General features: G+C 50.8%; 1 protein-coding gene across 1 annotated transcript; it reads right to left on the reverse strand.

Annotated features, from left to right (window-relative positions):
- Positions 1 to 772: 772 nt before the first annotated feature.
- Positions 773 to 16,972, reverse strand: Pgd (phosphogluconate dehydrogenase). Its single transcript, NM_001305435.1, has 13 exons — positions 16,875 to 16,972; positions 16,307 to 16,382; positions 15,315 to 15,494; positions 11,677 to 11,742; positions 10,855 to 10,973; positions 9,955 to 10,024; positions 7,474 to 7,608; positions 6,201 to 6,390; positions 4,055 to 4,185; positions 3,737 to 3,870; positions 1,837 to 1,936; positions 1,573 to 1,695; positions 773 to 1,477 (listed from the first exon to the last, which is right to left on the reverse strand). The coding sequence occupies exons 1-13, from the start codon at positions 16,880 to 16,882 to the stop codon at positions 1,358 to 1,360; spliced, it is 1,452 nt and encodes a 483-aa protein (NP_001292364.1). The 5' UTR covers positions 16,883 to 16,972; the 3' UTR covers positions 773 to 1,357.
- Between the last annotated feature and the right edge of the window lie 1,395 nt (positions 16,973 to 18,367).

Below are 18,367 nucleotides of genomic sequence, written 5' to 3' on the forward strand. Positions count from 1 at the left end.
TTGCTGTCATGGAGACTCATGACATTTTCCTATGAGAAAACAGATATGACAGGAAACGATATTCCAGTCACACAGCTACTAGGAAAGGGGGCTGGTTACAGATCTGACCTGACCTGACTTTTCACAGCTTCTTCTTGGAGGTGAACTAGAAAGGGCTAGAGTTCACCCTGGTCAACCCTTGGATTTCACTTTAGTTCAAGCTCACCCTCCGGTTTCTCTGTTGTGTCTCCTCAGAATTCCCTCTGTTCTCCAAGTATCCATCTGCCTCAGAGTAAGGATGATAAGCAAAGGAGTCTGTGCATGGGGCTGAGGGCAGGTAAGCCCTGGCCCTCACATCTAGGAAGATTTAAGAGTCAGTAAGCTTGGGTGCAGGGACCCACTCTCTACTCCGGGGGTGCTTGAGGGAAGGGGATCATGATTCCTAATTGACCAAACCCAGGAGGGGTGAGTAAAAACTGCTTTTCCATGTCAGCTCTGCCTCTCTGGAAGCTTCTGAGGCTCAAGTCAGAGACAGGAGGCCCCAGCTGTCCAAACAGACAGTGTTTGCTCTGTTCTCAGGCCACTACTGGGACGGACTCTAAAGCTGTCCAGAAAAAGCAGTCACAGAGCAGAGGTCCCTGCTGGCCTAACACAGTGGGATGGCCCAAGGCCAGGTAATGCAATCAGTAAACAAGACAGAGGAGAAGCCTCGGTCAGGAACAGACTCACCACACCGCAAGTCCCACCACACAGCAGGGAGGGACCTCGACAGACTGGTCAGAAGACACAAAGAGGCCAAGCCAGCCTAAAAAGTTTATTACAGGTGTGTGATCGGGCGGATGTCACGTGAACATCCAAGTGTGCCAGTAAGAAAAGACCCAAGAGAGCCTCTGCCCACCCACTCCTTGGCTCCTCACCTCCCCAGACTTACTCATTACCCTAAGTTAACGTGTCCTGTTTCAGTTGGAGTCTTAGGAAATCAAATCAAATCAATCCCCAATAGTGCAGACCTTTCTACCAGGCGCACCAGAGGAGTGAAGAGTGTCCCCACACACTCCTACTGGGTGTAGGACATCAGAACCCACACTCATGATCCACGGTCCGGCTGTACAACCCCACCCACCCCTCTGTGTGCGGGGAGCAGCAGGCTCTCTGACCCACATGGCACAGCTCAGTCAGGGAGCGGGCCATCACGCAGTGGAGCACAAGGTCAGTTCCTGGGCAGCGCAAAAGATCGAGGTGGAGCACGTGGTGACTTCTTCGGCGATCACAGCCAACACTTGGCTAAGAGCACTGAGCAGGAACTAGGGCAAAGAGGGGTGCTGAGTGCCGCAGAGGCTGTCCTGCCGCTGGGAGGGAGGGCAAAGCCACAGGCCCACTAGGCATTGTATGAAGAGGACGACACACTGCCACCGTGGCCTGTCCAGTTGGTGTGGATGAATTCTCCTGGTTTGGATAAGAGTTCATAGGTGTGGGCCCCAAAGTAGTCCCGTTGAGCCTAGGGGAGGATCGAACGCAGCTGGTCAGGGTGGTTCGCAGGCACACAGCCTTAGGAACCAGCCAGGTTAAGGCACCACGCCCTCCCAAGCTCACCTGGATGAGGTTGGCGGGCAGCATCTCATGTCTGTACCCATCGTAGAAGGAGAGGGCGGTTGTGAAGCAGGGCATGGGGATGCCCGCTTGCACCCCGGTGCTGATCACCCGGCGCCAGGAGTCCTGAGCAGAGAGCAGAAGGTCAGCGGCTGGGTTTGCCCCAGACACACTGAGCTTCCGGTCTCCAGGACAGACTCCAGAGAGACATCAATGCTACTAAACGAGACCCAGAGCACACAGCACCACCCGTTGCCAACAACGTACCTGGCAGTCGTCGACTGCTGACTTAAAGAAGTCATCTAGCAGTAGGTTCTGAAGTTCTGGGTTTCGCTCAAAGGCATCTTTAATTTTTCCCAGGAATACACTGAAATAATTTGCAAGAAATCAACCTTAAAGCAAGAGCAGCCAAGCCCCTGGAAATAAGCGCCAGCACTCGCTCTGCAGAGGTGCAGGTCACAGCCCGTGCACCAGAGCCAGCGGGACCTTCCCAAGTAGAGAGCCAATGAGGCGGCTCAGCAGCTTGGTCCGCCACCAAGTCCGACAGTGAGAAAACCAACCCCCACAATGGGCTTCTGAGGTCTACACACAACTGTGGCACACTATGTACCACCCTGCACATGCAGACAGACAGATGGACAGAGAGACAGAATGTGGTGTTGCGTGTGCGTTTTGCATGCATGTATGTCTGTGCACCAGGTGCACACAGTGCCAAAGGAGGCCAGAGAGGGCACTGTACCCCTTGGGACTAGAGTTACAGATGGTATGAGTCACCTTGTGGTTGTTGGGAATTGAACCTGGGTCCTCTGGAAGAGCAGGCAGTGCTCTTAACTGCTAAACCATCTCTCCAGTCCCATAAAAATTATTTAAAAAAAATTTTTTTTTCAAGTACAGAGAGTGAGGTGGAGACAGAAGGATCAGTAGTTCAAGGCCAGCCTGGGCTATTTGAGACCACTTCCCCCATCAAACAAAAGGCTCTAGGAGTCAACTCCAGGGGATGGGTTAGGTCAAAGTTCCTGAGTGCTCAAGCCCCTCATAAACTAGCCTCGGACTTAATGAGACAGTGACAGGGCTCAGCGGGCAAAGGAGCTGCTGCGAACCCTGAAGCCTCACAAGGCAGACAGAAAGGACTGGGGGGGAGGGGGGGAGGTATTCTAACGGGCAGCTCCGTAACATTTTATGATGGTGTGCTTGTGTAGACTTTTGGTTGTGGCATTTCCAGGGATCAAACAGACAAACAGCAGAAGAAAAGCTCAAATCAAAGAAAGGCTACATGGGATCCTAACAAGATGGACTCTCAGCTCTTGAACCAATTTCCAGACCCAGACCCTCCTGAATGAAAGGGACCTACGGCCTTTTGCAAGGGTAACTACACTGCGGTGGGAGAGAATCACGCTTTCCGGAGGCTGCCTAATTCTAGGAGTTCCAAGAAGCACTGTGGTTCTCCAGCTAAGGGAGGGGCCTGTGAAGGTCAGGCTTAATGGAGTTTTGGCTCAAGTATGACTCACAGCAGATCCAGCAGCTTCCTAAACTCATCCTGTGGTCATTCTTAGTCCCAGAATGTACCATTTAGTCCCAGAATGTACCATTGGGATGGACATACTTGAGATTTGGCAGAATCCTACAAGTTCTGCTGACCTCCATGCGTGCCTGGCACCTCTCCCTCCCACCCCCAGAGGTCAATCAATCACCCACACAGACGCCGTGCACGGTCTAGCTGGCTCGCGATGCTCACTGTGATGTCAATGGTCCACAACTGGGTTAACTGCACTGCCTAGGGAGCACAGCTAAGAAAAGCAGCTCTAAGTGTTCCCGGACTTTCCTAAAGGAGCTGCAATCCAGGGCCCAGCAAGTGCTGTACACTGTTTCTTGGTGTCCCCCACCCACTGTACCTGTTCCCTACACAGGATTTCTCTCTGTGTAGCCCTGGCTGTCCTGGAACTCAGTTTGTGGACCAGGCTGGCCTCCAACTCAGAGACCCTCCTCCCTCTTTGCTGGAATTAAAGGTGTGTACCACCCCAGCTCATTTTTTTTCTAAACTTGAACCCCAAGTGTTTTAAGGTGTGGACCTATGCAGAAGGGGGTGCTACATAAGACAAAAGTGAGCTGTGACAATGTGATCCACACTGGGGAGTACCCAGCAGTCCCAGGTTTGCCTCTTACCTACCTTCGGATAATGCAGCCCCCTCTCCACATCAGGGCAATGCCACCATAATTGAGGGTCCAGCCAAACTCAGTGGCTGCCTGTCTGAGCAGCATAAAGCCTTGAGCATAGGAGATGATCTTGGAAGCATAAAGGGCCTAGGAAGAGACACCACACCGGACTTCAGAGCTGTGGTTGGTGGAATAGCCACACCCACCTCCCAGCTTCATTCCCACCTCCCAGACCTCAGAGCAGGTGATGGACTGGGAAAGGCTAGAAATGAGAACATGGTGGATGGTCTCTTCAGAGCCCACCACAGGCGCCGGGGCGAGGGGCAGTCACCTTACGGACATCCTCCAGGAATGCCTGCTTACTGCCTTCTAGCTGGACCATCTTGGGGCCCTTCAGCTTTCTGCTGGCCTGAACTCGCTCCTCCTTCAGAGAAGACAAGCACCGAGCAAAGACAGCTTCTCCTGGTGGGGAAGAAAGGGGCAGTCAGAATCCCACAGCAGAAGCCAGGGCAGGGTGAGAGAGCCGAGTGCTTTGACCTGGGTTATGGTGAAGGGCCACGAAGCTCTGAACAGTTAATCCACAGCTAAAACTCCAAGTCGGCCTCCTCAAACAAACACAGGCATTCACCTACAAAATCACCTCGGAACTCAAGGGCCAGTGTGAGGTGAGAGAGGTAAGGACTGCATGGAATAGCTCAGTATCAGGCCAAGAGAAAACCTCAGTTTCTGCACAGAAGACACTGTCGTGAGAGAAGGTTCTGTAAGTCCAAGCTGACCTCACTGTACCGCAGAGGATGGCCTGGGCCCACTGCTCCTCCTGCCTCTGCCTCCCAAGTTCTGGGAGTGTATGCCTCCACACTCTACTTTCAAAATGATTTAATTATTATTTCTGTGTTTGCTTTCACGTGTCTACGCATCACTGCTTGCAGTGCCTGAAGAGGGCAGAGGAGGGCGTCAGATCCCTAGAACTGGACGTCAGACCACTACTAGCAACCAGGGAGGTGCTGGGACGCAAACCCAGATGGTCTGCAAGAGCAACAAGTGCTCTTAACCGCTAGGCCGTCTCACTGGCCCCCACGTTTAGTTTTTCTATTTTTGTAAGATTTAATTTTAATTGTGTGTGTGTGTGTGTGTGTGTGTGTGTATGTGTGTGTATATGTGTGTATGTGTGTGAGTGTGTGTGTGTGTGAGTGTGTGTATGTGTGTGTGAGAGTGTGTGTGTGTGTGTGTGGTGTGTGTGTTTGTGTGTGTGTGTGTGTGTGTGGTGTGGATTCATACACATGAGTGAAAGAGCCCTCAGAGGCCAGGAGTCAGATCTCCCTGGTGCTGGAGGCTGTGATCAACTGCTATGGGTGCTGGGACGCCAACCTCTGGGAAAAGAGTATGTGCTCTCGGTGGCTGAGCTGCCTTGTTTCCTAATATCCTTCCGTACAGCTCACTAGGACATTTAGTATTTTCACAAACCAGTCCTTGTGGCAGACTACTGTTCAATTTATTTAAGATGAGTGAATTTTCTTTTCCTCCAAACAAAGTGGGCTGAATCTCTGGGAACCAACACAGGGTTTTAGTTCGGGGGTGGGGCTGCAGGTCGGGGTGAGGCTACTAGGCACAGCTTGAGAACAGGGCTAGGGAGTGGCTGGCTTGCCCTTACCCAACCGCTTTCCTTCCCTTCAGCATGACTTGACATTTGTAGAAGGAAACTTTGCAAGACAATTATGCAACAGCAAGTGTGGCAAACCCTCCCAGGCGCTTCCGAGTCAGATGGGGACTGCTTCCTCTTTGTGGTAGGGACAGTCTCTAAGATCGAGGAGGATGCTTTTGAAGACAGGAACACTGATGCAGAGAGCTGAGTGGGTGGTGGACAGATGCTCTCTGCACTGCTGGATTGGCCCAACTGCAGTCAACTTCCTCCTACCTGGGCAGGACTCACCACGCACTGGTCTCCCACAGGGTGAGGCATGGTAATCATAGAGGAGGATGGACTGACGGACATCCAAACCCAGAGAACTAATGTTGACTACATAAGCAAAATGTGTTTGTGAACTTCTCTTACTGAACCCATTATTAAAGAAATCTTAGAAAAAGAACAAACAAGCCAAAAAGCTAGGCAGGCCTGCATTCCCGGTACTCAGAAGGCTGAGGAAGATGTTCGCACAAGGCTAACCTGAGCTACTAATCAAGACTGTCTCAAGAATCAACTACACAAAGAAGGTGAGCTATAGTGTACTTACGTATAATAAATAAATAAATATTTAAAAAGGGTGCTGGAGAGATGGCTCAGTAGTTAAGAGCCCCGACTGCTCTTCCAGAGGTCCTAAGTTCAAATCCCAGCAACCACATGGTGGCTCACAACCATCTGTAATGGGATCTGATGCCCTCTTCTGGTGTATCTGAAGACAGTGACAGTGTACTCATGTATAAGAAATAAATAAATCTTAAAAAAAAAACAACGAAGAAGGCAGAAGGCACAGCATTACCGATGAGGGTGACAGGCATGCCGTACTCCAGCGCGGAGATGGCCGTCCACTTCCCAGTGCCCTTCTGCCCTGCACTGTCCCGGATCTTTGGTAAGAGCTCTTTGCCATCAGTGTCCTGGAACTTGAGAATGTTAGCAGTGATCTCAATCAGGAATGAGTCCAGCTCTGTCTTGTTCCAGTCTTCAAACGCCTACGCAGAGGAGAAAGCCCGGTGAGCGGGTTCTGTGGGCAGCCTGGCTCAGCTGATACATCGCTTCTGTATGTAGCTGGTGCCCTCACTGCACCGAGAGCACATGGGGCCAGCAGCCCCTCCTCCTGGTGGCCCATGGAGTCCTACTTCCTGGGTCAGGCAGTTGTGTTGAGTGTCTGCCTGGTTCGAACCCAGGGCCTTGCGCTTCCTAGGCAAGCGCTCTACCACTGAGCTAAATCCCCAACCCCCTGGTTGACTTCTTATCACTGGGACTGGACCCTCTCCTTGGAGCCAAACCCCTCACTTTATCTGGGCTCAATCTCACCTTCTTGTCCTACATAAACCCCACCTCTTGGGCACAGTTCAGTGGTGGACGATGAGGGCTTTTTTCCCACTTCCTTTTGGTTTTTGAGACAGGGTGTCTCTGTGTAGCCCTGGCAGTCCTGGAACTCACTCTGCAGACCAGGCTGGCCTCAAACTCAAGAGATCCACCTGCCTCTGCCTCTGCCTCCCATGTGCCTGGATCAAAGGTGTGTGCCACAATGGCTGTCTGGCCGTGAGGAAGAGTGGGGAAAATGCTTGTGCTTCCCCACTGGGATGAACTTTAAAAAATATCCATATGTAGCACTGCATATAAGGCCCACAAAGGTCAGAAGGACATGACCGGATGGGTTCTGGAAACCCTCAGCAGTCTTCTGTAGGCTGAGCGTATGTGCCAAGTGCTCTCAACTGCTGAGCCCCCACTTGGCCAACAAAGCCGGCTACTTCCTGCATGGAGCAAAGGTAGGGACAAGAGGACTGCGAAGGGCTGTGTGGCAGAGGCCTTGCCGACCACGCCCAAGGCCAGTCCCTGTGTCCCACGGTGAGGGACAGATCTGAGGTCACACACGGAGCCTGACAAAGCATGACTGATGACTACTTGGCCGGCTATCGCACTTTATGACGTTATTACCAGGGCTTCCCTTACATTAGGCAGAGTCCATGTGGGCCAGCAGACAGCCAGGCGAGCAGGAAGGAAGGGTTAATTGTCAGTAGCAAGCTCCCTGTCTGAGTGGCGATTACCCAGGCGGACGCAGGACTTACCTGAGCCATCTCCTCATGCCGCATGCCCAGAACATCCTTCATCAAGTGGTAAGCCTCGCAGATCAGCTGCATGTCACCATACTCTATCCCGTTGTGCACCATCTTCACAAAGTGCCCCGCCCCCTCGTCCCCCACCTGTGTGGCGATAAACAAGCGTCATCAGAGAAGTCTCAGCAGACCGAAAGACGACTTCAGAAAAACAGCATGAGAAAACAGTGTGACTTCATAGGACCTTCCCAACACACCCAAAGCCTTTAGCCCATCCCCACTCCGCAGCCGAGGCGAAGTCTCCACAGTCTGGGGCTGGAGAGACGGCTCAGTGGTTAAGAGCACTGACTGCTCTTCCAGAGGTCCTGAGTTCAATTCCCAGCACCCACATGGTGGCTCACAACCATCTGTAATGGGATCTGATGCCCTCTTCTGGTGTGTCTGAGGACAGCTACAGTGTACTCATTTAAATACAATAAATAAATCTTTAAAAAAAAAGTCTCCATGGTCTTGAAGTTACTACTTTTCTGGCAACTGCTGGTTAAAATAAACCTAGGTTACTTGTATTTTCCCTAGATACAAATGTAATACAATTGTTCTGACTGCTACTGAGGGTAAAATGACCTTCCATCAAGGTCTGGCCTTGGCCTTTTGAACGCAGAAGTGCACTCTTTGATGGTCCCGTCCCTGGCAAGGTCATCTGTAGGACGTAGCCAGCTAATCAGTTAGCCATGGGGAATCTGAGGAGGGTCTTTCGGCTGTGCTGCTCTGGGTACCCTGTCTAGTGGACAGGGGGATGGAACGGGTCAGCAGAGTCGAGCCCAGCTCAGCTCCAGGCTTCCGTCACATGCAGTTGCTTCCACAGCAGGGGCACTTGGGAGTCTGTCCTGGCAGTCACAGCCCACGCGACCACTACAACCTTTCTATCAGAGGCTATCTCCCTTTAGCACTGGCCTGCCCCTTCTGGTTTGGACACTAACTGTGCAGTATGAGGACATCTTACTTCCCCTTCCTGTCACTCCAGATGTGAATGAGCCAAGGCTCGCCCGCTTTTAGTCTCTACACTATTTACCCTAATGACCTGACCTCACGCCTGAAGGTCATAGGAGTCAACTGTGGCTGAGTCCAGGTTCTACGTGCAAGAAGGCTTTTCCTTTTGACCGTCCTAGAGGGAGGTGTAGATTGAAGCTGCCGTCACTGCACTCTAACAGTAGTCTGACACCAGGGAAGGGCACTGGCCCCTGGGGAAAGGCAGCCACCGAAGCTGGCAGGTTGGGAGAGAGCGTCCTTCACTCCTGCCCACATGCCTGGGGCTTATGCTTCCCTGCTTTCATCAGACAGATTACTAAATAGTAAGGTGAGCACACGAAAACAGCAGGTACAGAAGAGGGGAGCTGGGTGTGGTGGTGCACAGGTCTGTAATTCAGGAGACACACTAGCTGTTGGGGATACAAGAGGGCTCAGCAGGAAAAGGCGCTTGCTGCCAGGCCTGAAGACCTGGGTTTGATTCCAGCACCCACATGATGGAAGGAGACAACCAGCTCCTACTGTCCTCTCACCTCCACATGCAGCTGCTTCTGTCTCCCATGCATATACACCAGAGAGACGAATATTAATCAGAGACAGACAGACAGACAGACAGACAGGCAGGCAGGCAGGCAGGCAAGAAAATGCAAGAGGAAGAGGAAGAAAAGGGAAACAAGAAAGTAAATTTGAAGGAAGAAAAAGAGGAAGAAAAGCTGGTGAGAAGAGAGATTACCCAGTTCAACTATTTCTCAGATAAGCCTTCCTGTAGAGATCTATCCTCGGCCACACTATTGGTTAACAAAAAACGCTAACGGCAGCTCTTGCCTCCCTAGACCGATGCGCTTTTCAATCCATGCTACTGTCTGAAGGGATTGTGCTTATTCTCACAGCAGCACCAAACAGGAGGGAAAGTGCCTATGGCCAGATCCATGAGCTTTGGTGGACATCTAATCCCGAAACCCAGGCTACGCAAAGATTCTTCCATCCAGTGGCCTGAGGCATCTCTCTGACAGGACAAGGTGGCTAGCCCACTCTAACTCCTGCATCCCTGATGGGACAAGGTGGCTAGCCCACTCTAACTCCTGCATCCCTGATGGGACAAGGTGGCTAGCCCACTCTAACTCCTGCATCCCTGATGGGACAAGGTGGCTAGCCCACTCTAACTCCTACCTCCTCTGGCCTTGAAGGAAACAGCTACAGAGACATCTCCCTTCCCTTCTTCACTCCTGCTCCTATTTATGGCCGTCTTTTTTTTAGCAGGGCCGAGGAGCTGCCTCTAACACAGTAAGGCCCAGGCCCTTAAGGGCTGGCTCAGGTACAAGGGCATTAAGACAGACAGGCGTGTACTTCAGGTACAAGCTGGGACAGAGACTTAAGGCGGAGAGGCTCACAGCACAGAGCTAACCACTGGGACCAAAGTGTTCTTTCTCCAGCTGTGCACTCATCAAAGGGTAGCCCAGAACTTGCCCAGTCACAGCAGGGTTCTCCGGTTCCTACTTTTGCAGCGATGGCCTGGAAGATCGTCTTGATGTGGGGCCTGCATGAAGGGGAAGTAGAGTTCAGCTGACAGAAGGCTGGAGCTCTCTCAGTTCATGCTCACACATCACTCAGATTTGGAGTGCTAAACTTTCCAGACACTCTATAGTCTGACTGTTGACAAGCGTGCACCACCCACCCTGTGTGGGCCTTGGAGTGGACAACACCTGAGTCGACTCAAAAGGAGACAGCAAGGCAGAAGTACCACGGAAGCACTGAAGAGCGAGGGGCGTGGCTCAGCAGTAAAGTGCACACCTATCATGCACGAGACCAGGATTCCATCCCCAGCACCTCACTGACCCCCTCAGAACAGGGAAGAATCTCCCACCACTTTTTGAGGACAAGCTATGATGCAAACCAAGCCATTCAAGAACACCTGAGGGACACTCTCACCGTCTGGATGTCTGTCACCAGGTACAACATGGTCCTGCACATCTGGATCAGAGAGAAGCCAGGACTGTGCGGTACTCTCAGAGAGGCGCTCATCTGGAGCAAACCAACTCTTATCTCATCCCACCTCACTGGCAGCTCAGAGGAACCCTTAAGGCGTTCTCCTCACGAGCCTCCCTCCACCAAGCAAAGCTACCTCTTCTCAAGAGCGTTCGGTGCAGACCCCAAAACCTGACGCCTGCAGCGTCGATGCTTAGGACTGCACACAAAGGTCAGCAATCCGTCTCTGCCGGGACAGCGTGAGAGAGGGGGAGGACACACAGACATGATGCGAGAGCACAGGATCTAGATGAGACGTGCCCAAGGCCTCCCAGCTCTAACCTTCTACCTCACCCACACCAAGCTGGTCTGTGCTGAAATCCGTGGTGCTGAGGAACTTACCAGGCCTCTTTGTTCCCTCCTGGCATGAGGGATGGCCCATACCGAGCCCCTTCCTCACCACCACTGACTCCACTCCCCACGAACAAGATGCCCTTGGCCTTGAGGTCCTGGCATCTTCTCTAAAAGAGAGAAAAACAGTTTCAGGATTTCCTCATAAAATAAATTCTGATGAATGAAAGGAGGTGCAAGAGAGAACTCACATTTGTGAGTAAATGACCCAAGGACAGCCAACCATTCCAGACAGTTTATACGTTCAGTATTGCAGTTCAAAAGAAGTAAGAACTAGAGTCCTATAATTTAAACAAAGGAGGCTACAAGAGGAGGATTACAGGTAAAAATTCCTGTAAAACATTTTAAAGAAAAACTTGATTGAGACATCTACACCATCCCTGAGGGTGATTCCTGAATGCACGATGGAAATCTTGATGGAAAGACCTTACAGGGCAAAGTGCAGGGAAGAGGTCCAGTGGGAGACTTACCGCAGTTTCACACGTTAGACCATGTGACTTGCTCTGGCATGGCACTGTAAGGGCCGTGACTCTGACCATGAGGCACAGCGGCGGCAGGCCATGCGTTGTAGGAGGTGGAAATCACTCGAGAAGCCCTGAGCCTGCTGTGTCTAAGCCATCATCTCCTGAGTTATACACACACGCACTGGAGTCTCAGCCAGCCAGTGTCTGACAGAAACCCGCTGAGATTCAGCCAGGACCAGTCCCCAAGGATCACAAGATAGTTCACTCTTTGTCACATGGATAATGCTATTCGCATATCTTTCTAGAATGTTCCCAAGGCCTGAAAGAATCTAGACTGAGGGACACTTACTGTCGTATCCCGGTATTCAGAATTTCCTCCATCAATGATGATGTCACCGGTGTCCAGCAAGGGTACCTGTAAACAAACACGGCCTTAGGGTGGGGACCAAAGGCAGAAATAAAACATGCCTTGGCCACTAAAACCAAAAGTAACCCCAAATAAACAGTGGGAAGGAAAGCAGTGTCACTAAGCGCACCTTAAGTTTGTGACTACCTAACCCCGTCAGACTCTGCCACAGCACTGTCGTTCCTTCCCCTCCATCCCTTCTCACCTGAGGCAGGGTCTAACTGTGCAGCCCTGGGTGGCCTCACTCACAGACCCGCCTGCCTCTGCTTGGCTTTCCCCTTCACTGCTCAGTGTCTCCTTCCAAAGCTGCACTTGAGAGGACGTCAGTACTTTCCTAGGTTGAAGAAAAGTCAGCCAGCCTCCCGTCCTGTGTGGGAGGTATCGGTGGGCAGCACGGCCTCCTGCAGCACAGGAGGCTCAGGATGGTCTTTACTCAGAGCCCTTCCTTTCCAAGTCTCTTACAGGAGGCTCAGGATGGTCTTTACTCAGAGCCCTTCCTTTCCAAGTCTCTTACTTAACAGTAGTGTGCTGGCTACAGTTTCTCCTGCCTTCGATGCCAATCCCAAACACAGCACTCTGCCTGAGGTACTGTGACCCTCCCTCTGCGATCACAGCTATGTCTACATTGGTTCTACATCAGTGCCTCGCTTAACTCCACAGGGGGCTGTACAGTTATTTCTGAGAACCTAAATAAATTCTTCCTGTCCCCTTCGTTCATAAGTATAGTTTTTCTTCCAAAGATATTCTTTTTTCTTTTTTTTAAAGATTTATTTACTTTATGTATGTGAGTACACTGTAGCGGTCTTCAGACACCAGAAGAGGACATCGGATCCCATTACACATGGTTGTGAGCCACCATGTGGTTGCTGGGAATTGAACTCAGGACCTCTGGAAGAGCAGTCAGTGCTCTTAACCACTGAGTCATCTCTTCAGCCCCCAAGATATTATTTTTAAAAAATATTTTTATGTGTGTGTGTATGTGTGTGTGAATGTTTGCCTCTTGTGTGCATTCCCATGGAGGCCAGATGTTGGAGGCCTTAGAGCTGCCATTACAGATGGTTGTGAGCCACTATGTGATGCTGGGAACTGAACTCAGGACCACTGGAAGAGCAGCCAGTGCTCTTAACCGCTGAGCCATTTCTCCAGCACCTCTGAAGATGGTCTTATTAAAGCCAACAAATTGATACAAGGTTTCCAAATAAAACAACTGTATGAGAACTGTTACTTTAAGGAGTATGAAGAAAGAAAACTCATGTCTAAATAAAACCCAGTGTGGACACTAAGGCTGACTACAGCCTAGACATTGATAAATATCACAGTCAATATTGCAGGACATCAGGGCTGGGGTCACAGCTCAGTGAAATCGTGTGCTCTGAAGCTGAAAGGCCCTGGGTTCTTTTCCTCAGGCCCAAAACGAAAACAGAAAACACAGGCAGGCATGGCGGCTGGTGCTTGCAACCTAGCACTAAGGCTGAGGAGGATTATCATGACCTACCCCAGTTCCTAGTAAGGACCAGGTCGGCGAGAACGAGGCGGGTGGTGGTACACACCTTTAACCCCAGCACTTGGGAGGCAGACGTGTAGGCATAATGTTACTGTGCACTGTGTAAAGGTTATCCTTGTTTCAAAGGCTGATTTCTGGGCCCCCATATCTGGTTGCAATCCTTATTCTGAGAACCTCCTTCTCAATGTTGAGTAAGCACCTCCCCCCCCGCCAACTATTCCCTGATTGGTCAATAAAGAAGCTGATCAGCCAATGACTGAGCAGGGCGGAAAATAGGGCTGGACTTCCTCCCAGCCAGGGGCAAGGGAGGAGAGAGAGGAAGTGGGTGTCCTGGAGAAGGAGAGGGTCCAGGAGACACCATGAGAAAACACCTGGGTCAGAGAGAGCCAGGTCAGCACTAAAATCCACGTACTGCAGGCCGTGAGGTGGAGAGATTAGCTTAGAGGATTAAAATAGAGTAACACTGATCAATTGTTTTCCCTTAGAGCTGTCAAATAAACCTAACGGTTCCGTCTCAATTACCTGGGAGCTAGCCGGGTTAAGAGGAAACTACAACACTCCTAAGTTTGCACCAACACAGAGGCAGGCAGATCTGTGAGTCTGAAGTCACCCTGGTCTACAGCACGAGTTCCAGGACAGCCAGAGCTGCAAAGTGAAACCCTGACTCGAACCTGCCCCACAAATAAACGGCATCCCCACACCCACAACAACACAGTAACACGCTATCTCAAAAATAAAGGAAAAAAATAAAACAAGTAAAACAGAAGCAGCGGGGTGTGGCCTACGGTGCACTGAGGCTCCACAATGAGCACCGGAGCCAGGGGGACCACAATGGGAACACAGGGCACACACACCAGGACCCACAGACTGTCCAATAAAAACAGACTTTAATAGATGACTACTGCTCAAAATGCTATTACTCTTCACGAACTCTGACTGAAATGTCCTCAGCGTCCTAGAATTATGACCACCCAAGAGTATACCATTGTGGGCCAGCAAGATGGCTGGCTGGCTCAGTGTGGGAGGCAGTTGTTGGACAAGCCTGGTGTCCCAAGCTTGAAGAACTTGGGGACCAGAGCAAAGGCTGAAGAGAACTGACTCCACATAGTTGTCCTCTGACCTGCACTTGCATGCTCCCATGACCTCACGCTATAGTAATAAAAATAAACCCTTGGGTCAGTGGGAAAGCTCAGCAGGTAGAGGCCCCTGCCACCAAGCCTAAGTTCTTTCCATAACCATATGGTGGAGGTAGAGGACCAACTCCCACAGAAAAGTCCCTGTGACTTCCACATACGAGGTGTCATGCTTGCCCCACCACAAATACTAAATAAATAAAACTGTGGTTTGGTTTGGTTTGTTTTTTTTTTTTTGTTTTTTTTTTTGGTTCTTTTTTTCGGAGCTGGGGACCGAACCCAGGGCCTTGTGCTTCCTAGGTAAGCGCTCTACCACTGAGCTAAATCCCCAGCCCCTTGGTTTGGTTTTAAAACAGGAGCTAGTGAGATGGCTCAAGGGTTAAGAGCACTGGCTGCTTTTGCAGAGGACCTGAGTTCAATTCCCAGCAACCACATGGCAGCTCACAATTGACTATAAACTCCAATTCCAAGGAATCTGTCTGACTCTCTTCTGTCCTCCCCAGGAACTGTATATGGTGCAGTTACACACTCAGGCAAAACACTCATTCGTATAAAATAAAATGAAAAAAAATAAAATAAAAGCTTTCTAGAAAAACATAGCTTGGTAGTGCTGGTACCCCTCGCCTTTAATCCCAGCAGTCAGGAGGTGGAGGCAGGCGGATGGATCTCTGTGAGTTTGAGGCCAGCTTGGTCTATCTACAGGGCGAGTTTCAGGACGGCCTAGGCTATACAGAGAAACCCTGCCTTGAAAAACTAAGACCAAAATACTATTCCATAAGTGCCAGTCGAGCCAGCCAAGACTGAAACATTTAAGCATTTTATCAGAGCGGGTCACTTTGTACCCAGAAAGTGAAAATCAACATGGCAGAAGTGAGACAGGGAGAGGGAGGGACGGACACAAGCTCTGAGTTGTCAGCGGCATCTGAGAACGGAGCTGGCCTTACTAGTTTCTCGATGAAATCATCCACTGCTTGCCCAGCCTTCACGAGCAGTATGACCCGGCGGGGCTTCTTCAGCTTGGAGACCATGTCCTTTAAGGACTTAGCACCAATCACTTTGGTTCCTTTCGCCTCCTTGGCCAAGAAGTCATCAACTTTGGAGACGGTCCTATTGAAAGCACAGACCTGGAGGACAAAAGGCCTGTCAGAGGACCCGGCACACACCTGACCCTCAGGTGGCAGATCCAGCAACAGAGAGAGGTCTATTCTGTCCAATTCTAGAGAGCTGACCTGCCTTCTCTTTTTAAGTGCCAGATGAAAGTGCCCTGCAAAGTTCTGTCACAGCAGAGAACAGAGGGAAAGGCCCTTTGCCACTTGTTGCTTATCAAGTTGAGCCTGTCACTACTGCCCGGTCCTTTATCCCTGGTAATCCTGGCACCTAAGACATGCTACTATTTAGAAAGGACATTCAGAGCCCATTAGCAGGAGGATCCTCTAGCCCTGGACTCAGAAGGCTGAGATGGGAGGACGCTGAGTCCCCAGGGTAGCAACACTGGGAGATGAGATGCACAGAAAATGAAAACTCTCATCTTCACTTACCCCAAGTCTTGCTAGTCAACTGAGCTAGAGCCTCCAGGATCCGGGTCCTTTCCATCTGTGGTTCTCCGGCCTTCCTAATGCTGCAACCGTTTAACAGACATCGCACATCGTGATGACCCCCCCCAATCATAAAACTATTTTTGTAACTACTCCATAACTGTAATTCTGCTAGTGTTATAAACCGTAATGTTGAGAACCACTGCTTTTATATTTACTTCTATCCAAAGAGGCTCTTCCTTTAACTACAGAGACAGCACAACTAAAGCAGAAATTCTTCTACAAAGACCAGTAAGCAACAACAGGGCTTACTGAGGGAGAAGCTGCATCAGATCCCTTGAGATTCTCTGAAAAACAAATGACCAATCGCAAGGGGAAGGCGACGTGTCCTCAGTACTTACCACAAACCCATGATCATTCATGTTCAAAATTAAGTTCTGGCCCATGACAGCCAGTCCAATCAGTGCAATGTCAGCTCTGAAATGCCAGAAGGAAAAAAAAAAAAACAAAGAAAAGATATTAGTGTTAGTTGGTCGCTTTTAGGAGGACAGGTAGCCTGCACCCTTTTCTTCTGTGCACGCACCACATACACCTGGGATCGGCCGCACCCTGCACCTCACTGTTCCAAGGAAGTTCCTTTTAAAGGGCGTCCGGGCACACGAAGCCACTAATGCCCTGCCCCTGCCCCGTAATTCCTGATGGCCTGGCCAGCAGAAGGGGCGTGGGCCGTACCCCACACAGAGCGGATTCCTTCCCTCGACTCCCTCGCAGCCGCAAGCCCAAGAAGGGGCGGCCGAGTTTGCGCTGCCCAAGGCGGGGATCCTGAGGTGCAGGGGTCAGGGCTGAGCAAGGAGACCCAGGCGACCCCCGGGATTGAGGAGAGCAGGGATACGACTGAGTAGAGCCCCGACATCACCACGCTCAGCTCCGGAAGTCTCCCCGGCCCAACTGCGCGTGTGGGTCACTCACTGGGCCATGGCGGCGGTAGACAGAGCAGATCCGAGGAGGAAGAAACACGAAAAGACTGAGCGCTCCGGAGAAAGTGCTGTGAACTCCGGCTCCCGGCGCCTCAAGAGGCTTACTGAGACACCGGCCAATCAGAAGCCAGAGGTGGGGCGATGCCCACACCCTACTGGCTCTCTGCAGCGCCTGTTATACCACCTGAGGGCAAACGGACCCGCCCACCCCCGGGGCCAGATCTGTAGAGCGCCGAGTAGTCGATGGCACCTTGAGCAGGAGAGGAGCATTTAAAGGGATTTTGTAAGTGTTGTAACGGAACCAGGACACGATCTCTCTCGCCGGTGCGGGAGCTCGGGTCTGCAGCTCCGCCATGAAAGAGAAGACTCTGGGTTTGGTGTATCGCTAATGCTGTAACTCCGGTTAGACCACACATTACAATTTACCAAGCCCACAGGCGCGCTTGATCCCTGTTTCAACTCTGAGACAAGAATCAAGTCTGTCCTACCTGTGGGAACCCAAAGTGGTCAGTGTGCACCATTTCTGCAGATCGAGAAACAACAGTGCACACTAAGGCCCAAGAAGTGAGCCACGCGGGTGGAAGTAAATCCCATTCCACAAAGTTGGCTTCTGATCTCCACTGCAGCAGTGGCGCGAGCGCCCACACGCACAGAATGAGAAAAAGAAGAACGGAGGGGAGGCTCGAGGGTTTTTTGGTTTTCGTAATTATTTATTTTATGTGTATGTGTTTGCCTGCATGTATGTCCGTGTACCTCGTGCGTGGTTGGTGCTCGGGAGGTCAAGAAGAGGGCGTCGAATCACCTGGTAACAAAACTGGAATAAAGTTATTTATTGTAAATGTAGTGGAACACAAGTACTCATCTCTACCCTGTTTCCTCAGCCCCACTACATTGTAAATACTGAGTTTCTGGCTCCGGAGTAGGTCTGGAGTGCTGTTTTGCCTGCTGGTCCAACACCTTTTAGTTTCAATTTACTTTCCCACTCAGACTCAGGCGTTGGTGTGTTGCATCTAAACCCCTCTCTCTCCCTACGAGTGTTTATCATGACCTTCAATGAATTCCCTTTATCTTTTGTACGTTTTGCACACATAGGCATAATACTTGATGTCAAATGAAAAGATTGGTTTGTACCAGCTTCTTGGATTTTTTTTTCTCACTCCAGTATTATGAATCAAACCGTACGTTTTGAGCATTATAGGCTAGTGCTTTGCCCTTGAGCCACATCCCTTGCCCTGCCCTAAATGACTTTCTGTTTCTCTCTGTCTGTCTCTGTCTCTGTCTCTGTCTCTGTCTCTGTCTCTGTCTCTCTCTCTCTCTCTCTCTCTCTCTCTCTCTCTCTCTCTTTTCTGTCTTTCTGATAGGTACCTGATGTCCCCACTCCTCCCTCAAATTTGCCTTAGCTCTGAGCTGGTCAGACCATTATTTCCAGAACAAGGGAGTACCAGGTAGAGCTTCCCCTGGAAGATTTTTTTTTTTCTTTTTTTT

The sequence above is a fragment of the Rattus norvegicus genome, chromosome 5, assembly GCF_036323735.1.
Source record: "Rattus norvegicus strain BN/NHsdMcwi chromosome 5, GRCr8, whole genome shotgun sequence".
NCBI lineage: Eukaryota > Metazoa > Chordata > Mammalia > Rodentia > Muridae > Rattus > Rattus norvegicus.

What these genes read in the sequence shown, in the direction of transcription:
- Pgd (NM_001305435.1), bottom strand. An exon ending in CTGAATACCGGGATACGACA is followed by an intron (nt 10,974 to 11,676) that starts GTAAGTGTCCCT and finishes TCTCTCTTTTAG; the next exon opens with AGAAGATGCCAGGACCTCAA. An exon ending in GAGAACCCTGCTGTGACTGG is followed by an intron (nt 7,609 to 9,954) that starts GCAAGTTCTGGG and finishes ATCGCCACACAG; the next exon opens with GTGGGGGACGAGGGGGCGGG.